At 49.9% G+C, this 9,873-nt stretch overlaps 3 protein-coding genes across 3 annotated transcripts; 1 reads left to right on the top strand and 2 right to left on the bottom strand.

Annotated features, from left to right (window-relative positions):
* Positions 1–1,173: 1,173 nt before the first annotated feature.
* On the bottom strand, positions 1,174–3,485 carry PC9H_005871 (uncharacterized protein; the record flags this gene model as incomplete). Its single annotated transcript, XM_036775430.1, has 15 exons — positions 1,174–1,249; positions 1,299–1,420; positions 1,473–1,525; positions 1,581–1,663; positions 1,716–1,729; positions 1,785–1,889; positions 1,939–2,087; positions 2,139–2,199; positions 2,248–2,271; positions 2,327–2,462; positions 2,516–2,597; positions 2,647–2,818; positions 2,872–2,883; positions 2,938–3,255; positions 3,306–3,485. 15 exons carry the CDS (start codon positions 3,483–3,485, stop codon positions 1,174–1,176), a joined length of 1,587 nt encoding a protein of 528 aa, XP_036631449.1.
* Positions 3,486–3,870: 385 nt separating this feature from the next.
* On the bottom strand, positions 3,871–5,886 carry PC9H_005870 (uncharacterized protein; the record flags this gene model as incomplete). Its single annotated transcript, XM_036775429.1, has 14 exons — positions 3,871–3,946; positions 3,996–4,117; positions 4,171–4,223; positions 4,278–4,360; positions 4,414–4,427; positions 4,490–4,594; positions 4,645–4,793; positions 4,842–4,902; positions 4,952–4,975; positions 5,031–5,166; positions 5,220–5,301; positions 5,353–5,524; positions 5,580–5,591; positions 5,644–5,886. 14 exons carry the CDS (start codon positions 5,884–5,886, stop codon positions 3,871–3,873), a joined length of 1,332 nt encoding a protein of 443 aa, XP_036631448.1.
* A 1,234-nt stretch (positions 5,887–7,120) lies between these two features.
* Positions 7,121–9,541, top strand: PC9H_005869 (uncharacterized protein; the record flags this gene model as incomplete). The annotated part of the gene is made up of 13 exons (XM_036775428.1): positions 7,121–7,230; positions 7,292–7,409; positions 7,474–7,704; positions 7,772–7,883; positions 7,933–7,989; positions 8,045–8,139; positions 8,195–8,326; positions 8,374–8,443; positions 8,493–8,621; positions 8,679–8,832; positions 8,886–8,915; positions 8,968–9,321; positions 9,388–9,541. The coding sequence occupies 13 exons, from the start codon at positions 7,121–7,123 to the stop codon at positions 9,539–9,541; spliced, it is 1,746 nt and encodes a 581-aa protein (XP_036631447.1).
* Between the last annotated feature and the right edge of the window lie 332 nt (positions 9,542–9,873).

Genomic DNA, 9,873 nt, shown 5'->3' with positions numbered 1-9,873 from the left:
CGTCTCCAGCACCGTTCAAGCTCTGCGAATCATCGCAATTACTGAGAATCCTCGCAAATGGTCGTAATCAGAATAATCAGAACATAGTCCAACAAGACCGGTATGGGTAATGCGACTTTGAAGCATAATGATGTTTGTACTTCAACGAGGAGTGGATTGCGCTATTGGTCTCCGGTGGATCTCCCACATACACAATGTTCCCTACAACCAAATTTAAGTGTGGCACGCAAGAAATAATGCGCGACGACGGGGATTCAGTGTCCGTCCTAGTGGTTCAAAAGTAGAACGCATCAAAGCCACCCACCGAAAACTAACCAGTTACCATGGGCATAATAAGCACTGGGTGCTGTGTATCCAGATTCCAGAGTCGCTCATGAAATGGGTGTGCTAAATGCTGGTCTCGGTGAGGGTGCGCTCATCAGAGAGTTGGTGATGAAAGGATGAAAGGTCGATGATTGGGCCGTGAGGCGAGGGAATAATATAAACCGTGGGACAACCGTGAGATCAGGCCGACCGCTCTTCAGAGCCACTACGGTACTTATTGTACAACCGCCACTCGACCGTCCCAACTCTTCAAACAAACCTCATTATCCAAGGCCAACGCCTGCTGATAATCTAGCTCGCTCGGCATCAATCTTCAAAGACACGCGCACGTTTTCGACGGCAGGCTGTCCGTTATTGTGCTCGATCTCAATCTGGTTCATTTTATCTCTCTTGAAATTTGTAGAAAAGAGTACGCTGACACGCGCCTTGGGGACTGTATACGAGGGACAGGCTAGCTAAGTCAGAGCGCTGACGTGTTACCTAGCTCGACCTTCGCAAGCGAGACCGAGCTACCAGGTGAGGAGAACAGAAGGGTGGCACTCTGTATCTGAATTGTGTTATTGGGGCCACGACACCTGGCAGAATGTGAGTTTCGGACATTCGTGTGCGTACACTCTCTGATTTTATCAATCTTTAATCAAAGAGTACCCAATGTTCATAAGTACTATAAATTGGAAACTGATTTATAATTGGGCGCGCGAATGGAAGCGTTCCGAGTCAAAACTACCACACTGTTGTTTAACAAATATGGGGTCCATACATCAAATGACTGGACGCCGCCTCGGTATCGATCAAAGATATAGCACGGTCTCTTCTTGAAAAACAAAGCAGTTGTTGATGCTTCTAATGCTAAACAGGAACAAGCTCCACGATCCCCGCCTCCCCGCCGTCCCACAACTTCTCAAAACGGAACCCGCTTGCTTCGCTGGAACACTATTCAGTGGGGAGATAATAAGACAGCTTTGCACACGTACCCCAACTTGATGAATTCGTCCAACGTACGTTCTTTACTATTAAACTGAAACATCATGTTCAAGTCTTGTTGATAGAGCCTCTTGTTGGCCGCGCCGTAATTGGGTAGCAGTGGTTCGGGTGCCTACAGTGCGAGGTATTAGTCCTGCGGCCTACAGCTGTCGCGGGGTGCAAACCTGAGATTCTGACGCCAGCCCTCCGCGGACGATATATTGAACAACGAATTCATCTTGAGTAAGTCAGCAATTATGTTTACCTTTGAAAGACAAGTGGATGTCACTGACTAATTAGGAGCCTGCTCTTTGGTCCCGCAGACTTCCGCACGTTCTTCAAAATCTTGATGCTGTCATCATCGGGCCAATCATGCCTACGACAACACCTTAGTGATTGAAAACGAATCGATGTTAATGGGCACTCACAGAACGTGTCTCAGCTGTGGGAAACGACCTTTTGATTAAGCAGAAAAATGCGAGGCTTGAAAGACGTACGTAGTATACTGTCCCCCCTGTCACGGGTGTTTCCGTCAGGAAGTCGAGTCCGATAAAGTCGACTTTCTTCTCTTGAATTGCAATTGGGTACTCTTTCTCCCAAAACTGATACATGGATTAATTATTATATAGATCCTTTAGACGACGAGAGTACCTCTCTGCCTTGTATAGCGATTGCGCGCGTATCTTGGACGATGGCTTTGAAGGATGGGAAGGCCTTCAGCAAGTCAAGCATGGCGTGGCCATTACCGCCACCGACATCAACTATCGTGGAATCAGCAGGGAGGCTACCCCACGGATAGACTGCGATATAGCCATTAGCCGCATCGTCCATCATCGAACACCTGTGCTTACTCTTTGGAAGCATGGCCTTTCCCGTAACCTGTGCCCAACCAACCATTGCCCGTGCGAAGCTCTAGCAATCCGATCAGTATGAAAATAGGGCAAGTGCGGACAGACTTACCTCAAAGATCTCTGGTCGATCGGGCTGAGTCGGTCGTTTGTTAGTGAATGATTTACCCTCAACGAGATAATTGCCTTACAACGCCGTAGTAACCGAAAGCAGAGACTCCGTGAGCACGCTGGAAAGGGGAATCCTCCAGACGATAAGACTTGCGCGTTTTAGGGTCCTTGAAAACATCCCCAACAACGGCGCCGCCTTTCATGCTCTCGTCCGTCCTGGAGTGATTTTAGTCAACGACGAATGACATCACGAAACATGCTGTGATCACATATGGCGTACGAGGTCCGAGACGGGGTCAGTTGAAAGCAGTTTCATGGAAAGACGGTTGTTGGCAAAAACGTTGGGTGTCACTAAGGTTCGTATCAGCCCCTCTGAACAGCAATCATGAACTATGCTAACCTTCAGTATAAACATGGTTCGTTGCCAGTGTTCGGAGGATGCGTCCCAGTTTTCCTGGATCTTGATCTGTCAGCTGCCCCAGTTCGTCGATATGCAACCCTTTGGGCTTGTCGAGGAGATGGTCGGTAATTCTTGCATCCAGAGCTACACGCATGCATACTGGTTCCATAAACTGAATACCGTATGTTAACAATTATTGGAATGCCCCAGACAACCCAAACCCACGTTGTACGATTTCTGGGCAGAAACAAGAGTAAGTACCACGTTGACGCTCGCTCCAAGCTGGCTCACATTCGTTACGACATGCCCGGCGCTGGCTACTGTAGCGCTAAGCTGCGCGCAGGCGGCTTCGATGATCTTGATAGCAGCTTTCAACTGCTCGGGAACCAACTCCGGAGAGTGGAAGGGATCTTGAGCAGTCGACTCCAAACTCGGAGGCGCGTGTCCCGCCTTCGCGTATTCAGACGTTACAACGGCCACGGAATCGGAGATGAGCTTCGCGAGAGTGTTGAGGTCGTTGGCAGGGGCAGACATCTTCTGGTTTTCTTTCGCAAAGGGAGGCTGAATTTCAATCGCATGCGAAGGCTGCGATAGGCCGAGAACCCAACACTACGGTACATTAAGAATCTTTTCTACTGTGTGATTGTCAACTAACGCACCGCGTGAAGACCATCAGGAGACCCACCATCGCGGGAGCACGATTGCAAAGGCGTCGTACATTGGCCTCGGACATGCGAAGAGGTTACCCTCGTTTCATCGTTCAACCGGTTGGAAATGTTGTGGACGTAGGACGTAGATTTGGTAAACTCTTCAGCTTGGCATTTCGTGAGAAAACCCATACTTCTCAATTCATCGGTCGAAGTACACAGTTCGTTCAACCTTTCAGTTACACACGCAATTATCACGGTTCATCAAGTTGCAGCGAATACGCTGAGAGGAACCCATTTGTCTCACGACAGTTGGATCATCTCAGTTCCGGTGCTTCAAGGTGGGACCTTGACTGATCCTCATTGAGACTCTTTCTTCTCTGGGGGGCCCTTATTGCATCTCCCTCGTTGCGAAAGCCATAATTTCAATTTGTCCGGATGCGTTGCGCAAATCCCGGCGCAAATGATTTTCGACTTTCGTCTGTGATTCGTCCCCATGAAGCCCCCGCCAATCATTTAAAACCGTTAGGTTTCTTCCTGGAGATATCATGGATATACAAGTGGCACGATGTTGTAGCTAAGCTGGAACAAACTCCACGATTCCTGCCTCGCCGCCGTCCCACAACTTCTGGAAGCGGAAACCACTCGCTTCTCTGTGGTACTAATCAGCCAAATATTTTTCCACATTCTTGAAGGACGTACCCCAACTTGATGAACTCGTCCAGCGTACGTTCCTTACTGTTAAATTGGAGCAGCATGTTGATGTCTTGTTGGTAGAGTCTCCTATTCGCTGCACCATAATTGGGAAGGAGAGGTGCAGGTGCCTACGACACGCTTTATCAGGGTACGAACAACCACGGTGTACTGAGATACAAACCTGGGACTCTGACGCTAGTCCTCCGCGGACGATATATTGAACAACAAATTCGTCTGGAGTGATTCAGAACTCATACGGTCAGCTTCATCGAAGTAACGATTACTGACTGATTAAGAGCCGGCTCTTGGGGCTTACAGACTTCCTTACGTTTTTCAATATCTTGATACAGTCGTCGTCGGGCCAGTCGTGCCTACAGCAACGCCTGGATAAGCAATTTAGAAATGAATCTGCGGCACCACTCACAGCACGTGTCGCAGCTGCGAGGCGTTCGGGGAACAAGCTTCAGCTCAACTCGAAATGAAGGGCTTTGGAAACATACGTAATATATCGTGCCATCCGTTACGGGTGATTCTGCTAGGAAATCAAACCCGATGAAATCAACCTTCTTGTCTTGAATCGCAGTTGGGTACTCTTTCTCCCAATACTAATAGCCCTATATTAATATTTATGTAGATCCTTGGACGATACGAATACCTCTTTTCCTTGTATGGCCACGGGAGGGGTATCCTGGACGATTATCTTAAGAGACGGGAAGGCCTTGAGTAGGTCAAGAGTGGCATGGCCGTTGCCACCACCGACATCGACCACAGTGGAATTAGCAGGAAGGCTGCCCCAGGGGTAGACTGCAGGGCACGTTAGACGCGCCAGCCCTAGCTCAACTCGGCACTCACTTTTCGGAAGCATTGCCCTCCCCGTAACTTGTGCCCAGCCAACCATGGCTTGTGCAAAGCTCTAGTGAACATGGTGAGTAAGACGTCTCGGACGCAAGGGATGGACGCACCTCGAAGACCTCTGGGTTCTCCGGCTACGTTATTTCTCACATCAGTAGAGACGCCACACTAAAAGAACAATGGTCTCACTCCGCCGTAGTGAGTAAAAACGGAGACTCCATGGGCGCGCTGGAAAGCAGAATCTTCTAGGCGATACGACTTGCGTGTTGTAGGGTCCTTGAAAACGTCTCCCACAACAGCACCGCCTTTCAGACACTCGTCAGTCCTGAAGGATTCAAAGTCAGCAGGCATAGGACAAAGCTGAGCTTGTCTAGCTACATGATGCGAACGAGGCTTGAAACGGGATCAGTCGAAAGTAATTTCATGGACAGACGGTTGTTGGCAAAGACGTTGGGTGTCACTAAACCTCATATCAGCCTATCGCAGGAATGTAGCTTCGAAGCTCACTGACCTTCGGTGTAAACATGGTTCGTTGCGAGTGTCCTAAGGACGCGACCCAATTTCCCGGGATCTTGGTCGGTCAGACGCCCAAGTTCATCAACGTGTAATCCTTTGGGCTTATCGAGGAGGTGTTCAGTAACTTTCGCACCCAGGGCTACGCTCATGCACACTGGCTCCATGAACTAGATGAATATGTGAACGAATACCAAAGGGTGCCCAACAAAATGCATAACGTACGTTGTATGCTTTCTGTAAAGAAAAGACTAAGTTACTACGCTGAGTCTGCGTGTATGTAGCTCACATTCGTTACAACATGCCCAGCACTTGTGACCGTAGCGCTGAGTTGCGCGCATGCAGCCTCGATGGTCTTGATAGCGACTGCCAACTGTTCGGGCACTAATTCAGGAGAATGGAAAGGATCTTGCGCCGTTGACTCCAAAGATGGGGGAGCGTGTCCCGCCTTTGCATACTCCGATGTCACAACGGCCACGGAATCAGAGATGAGCTTAACAAGAGCGGTCAAGTCGTTGGGTTGGGCAGACATCTTCTGGTTGCTTGAGAAAGGGAGGCTGAACTTCAATCTCATCCGAAGGGGCGAAGTAGGGTAGTACTCCAGTACAATGGTACGACGAGAATCTTATAATGCGTGATGTTCCATGGAAAGTAGATCAGGAGTATCGACAGCGCGTGAGTGCGAGTGGTTGAGTACAGACGATTGGGTTGTATATTGGCCTCGGACATGCGAGGAAGGTTACACTGGCCTAATCGTTCAACCGAGGGAGAATGCGAGAAGGAACTTCGTCGGAGCCCTAAGGTACCGTGGCTCGTGAGAAGGTTACCAACTCACCACTTCTTCTTGATGCATCGGTCCAAGTTGGCTGGCAATACCGAAAACTTCATTTCATGGGAGATTACACACACACGGCCATCATCATTCAAACCAGAATGAACAAGCGGTGCGGGAGCTTGTGCCACGCCAGGAGGATCATCCCAGTACTGAGGGATATCGATGCATGTGGACATCAGGCCAGCTTGCAGTAAGTTCCGTCTGTTTCCCAAACGGCAATACAATTTCACGTGTGAACACCACGAGGAACCGCCCAAGAAGCTTTAAGCTGAGTTAGACTTTACCCCACAGTTGTCATACCTGTAGCGCAGGGATTTCTTCACAGGCACCGGGCGAGTTGCACAAGAAGCGGACGCCTTGATTGGGTAGGACGTCCATCGACGCTTTGGTGGGTCGTTTCTTGTATGTCGCATGTCTGACCCTGTACATCTTTAAGAGCGAGTTACGTCCTCTGAGACCTTCACGGCTATACGATATCGCGTTTCGGATGCGAAAGAGTCAATGAAAATCGGATGACGGAGAATCGCGCCGGCCGCACATCATTCTTACCGTTTCACTGGACACCTGGCCGAAAGATGGACGTTTAATGGTCTTGTGTGTTCGGATGAAACCGAGGGAATGCAGCGTTGAAACATATGCTGCACTGTTCAAGGCCGTGTACAGTTTTCAGGCGGCCGAAGCCATGGTACCATACTCCAGGTATTCCTTCATTGTGTTTCTGTGGTTTATCCGTTCTCACATCATCCGAGAGCACACGCTAGCGATAACCCCCACGTTCTACAAGTCAGCTAATAATAATGGAGGATGGTACACATGTCCACTCGATGAATCTCGCACCTTCTCGATAGGTGTTGTTGATTCTATATGAATTGGGGCTCAGTGGTCTTTGGGGGGCGTATGAAAGATACCTCTCTTCCGTCCCATATTCGCGATGAACAACACTAACTTTGACGTGCTTGTGATTGGGATGGGGCCCGCCGGCCTTATGTGCGCTTTATCGTTGGCTAAAGCAGGGGTTAGAACGAAAATTATCGACAGACGGTATGCATACGGCACTAATTTATTCCTTTGTCTGTGGCGGCTCAGTCGGATGCTTCTTTAGAGCACTTGGAACGCAATACGGCAACGCCGATGGCATCCAGCCACGAACCTTGGAGATATGGGATACCTACGGCATCCTAAAAAGGTTCGTTGATGGATCCGCGCCTATGCATGCGATGGTCAGCCCTTTTCGATTACGATAATATAGCCTTACGTTTTGATTATCGGACGCCTCTGCCTCAGGTGACATATAACCCGGAAATCGACAATGGACAATTGAAGCTTGTACGGACGCGACCAGTCCGCAACGTCGTGGTAGACAGTAGATTCCCGTACGAGCGAACGGCAGCCATCGAGCATATTGAAGGGACATTACGAGAGGCTCTCCTCGAAGCCGGTGGAGCCGTCCAGTACAGCACCACGCCAACGAACGTAGAAGTAACGCCAGATTCTCAGTCGGAGTATCCCGTCAGGGTGAACTATCCTTTCTTGGGACTTCGTTCACATGCCCGGCCGCAGGAACTGAACCACCTCCCTACAGGTTGCGCTGGAAACAGTGTCAGTACCACTGGACAAGCGAGGGCACGGCGGAGACCTTCACCAGACGTCTTCGTCGGAAACTATCCAAGCTAAATATCTAGTAGGCGCCGATGGTAGGCGGTAGCTGTTGATAAGGTGTGGACTTCGCTGACTTTCCTACAGGTGCCAACTCGTGGGTGCGCCGGTTCTTCGATATCCCATTGGAGGGGGATTTAACTGGTCGGCACCGATACACCATGCTTCTGCTTGCAGGCATCACTGAACGCCATTCTAGAATCGATATGGGGGGTCACTGACGTGATCGTGGAAACAAACTTCAGCGATTGCCGAATGAAATGCATTATCAACGCACCAACGGGCACAATCATCGTGCGTAGTTCCAACCTTGGTAGAGCCAGGCCAATAACTGCTCAGAAATCTGCAGACGATTCCAAGGGAAGGGGAGAAAATCCGGTTCTACGTGCAGCTGTCCCTCGATGACTGTCAACTTACCCCCAGCGGACGTGTTGATAAGTCGCATCTATCCAGCGAAGCCTCTCGTCGAATGGTCCTCAAGGTAAGCCCGCTACTCTATGCAGTGTATCAGCTCTAATCCCTCCGAAGCGTATACAAGCAGGGATGTCACCTTTTGAAGTCAAGTTCACACACGTTTTCTGGTGCACAATATTTGCCAGTACGTCGGAGCAGATACTGCCAATCGTGTACCTGAGTATCGTTTTCAGTCCCTCAGCGGGTCGCGAAGCGTTTCTCTGTCCAAGACAGAGTCTTCATCGTTGGCGACGCATGCCACCAGCACTCCCCCAAGGCAGGCCAGGGCGCTAATGCAGCTATGGGTGACTCTCATAATCTCGGTGAGTGTCTTGCCTAGATCACCCACGGATCATCCCATTCTCATGAATGGGCTACAGCGTGGAAGTTAGCGCACGTCATCAAAGGATGGGCCACCCCAAACATCTTGCGAACTTACGAGATCGAACGCAAAGGCTACGCCCAGCAACTCATCAACTTCGACAAAGAAATATCAGAGACACTTGAAGCGGGTTCCCCAGATAGTTACGAGAGGTTAGGTTTCGCCTTTGAGGCTCCCGAATCCGTTACTGACCGATCCATGCCAGGGTATTGCACCGTCAGAACTTGTTCACAAGGTTTGCTGACGTCCACTCCCGCTCCGCCGGTTCACTGAAAATGGCACTTTAGTGGCTTGGGGATTCGATACGACTCGATGCTGACGATTCAATCATCTGTTTCTCAGCAAGGGGAGCGCGCTATAACAGTTGGAAAGTACCTCCCGTGGTGCCCGGTCACTCGACTCGCCGATTGGGACTCCATGGACATCCAATCGTTGATTTCTTTCGACGGGCTGTGGAGGCTGCTGATTTTCCCTGGGGACATTCGCTTGGAAAACAATCAAGCTGAACTTGCGCGATTGGAGAAAGAAGTCGGGCGATGCGTCGGAGTGCTCAAACACGCCATATTGTACACGATTCTGGACAACCGCGAAGATGAGGCCCAATGGACAGATGTTCCAAGGGTTCTCCGGTCGTGGAAACGGTGCGTGTCCCATTGGTATTATCCCATAAATTCCGTGCTGACTTGAGACCTAAGTGTCTTTGTCAGTGACCGAAAGAGCTCGCCGAATGTCTACGAACTCTTGGGGGCTGGTCAGCTTGGCTCAGTCGTGTTGGTGCGGCCTGATGGTTATGTTTCGATGGTCCAAGAACTAGCCGGGTTCAATGGCGATGAGTTGACTAGATTCTTCCTCGCCCTGTAGTATGTACCGGGACGCAAGGAGTCCATCATGACCAAGGGGAGGTTGGAATGAGCTATGTCCACTATTGAGCGAAGTACTGTGCGATCCGACTCACCCTCAACAAATATCTGCCATTGCGAACGCCTCAACCTACCCCTAACAATAAATCTGAGGGATTAAAGTTTATGAATCGTGACTAGGACTTATGACTTACCGTGCAATCATGAATCTTGACACTTTGCTTTCGCGTCGAACACGTCGAACAACCACAAGGATTCATAGTTGCTCGCCTATCTATGTTTTTCAAGAGAACACAGTCATGGTGTTCATTTATGGGTAGGACTGCCATGGTT

This window comes from Pleurotus ostreatus (genome assembly GCF_014466165.1).
Source record: "Pleurotus ostreatus strain PC9 chromosome Unknown scaffold_4, whole genome shotgun sequence".
Lineage (NCBI taxonomy): Eukaryota > Fungi > Basidiomycota > Agaricomycetes > Agaricales > Pleurotaceae > Pleurotus > Pleurotus ostreatus.
Note: the sequence above shows the minus strand (reverse complement) of the source record. Positions and strands in the feature narration are given on the sequence as shown.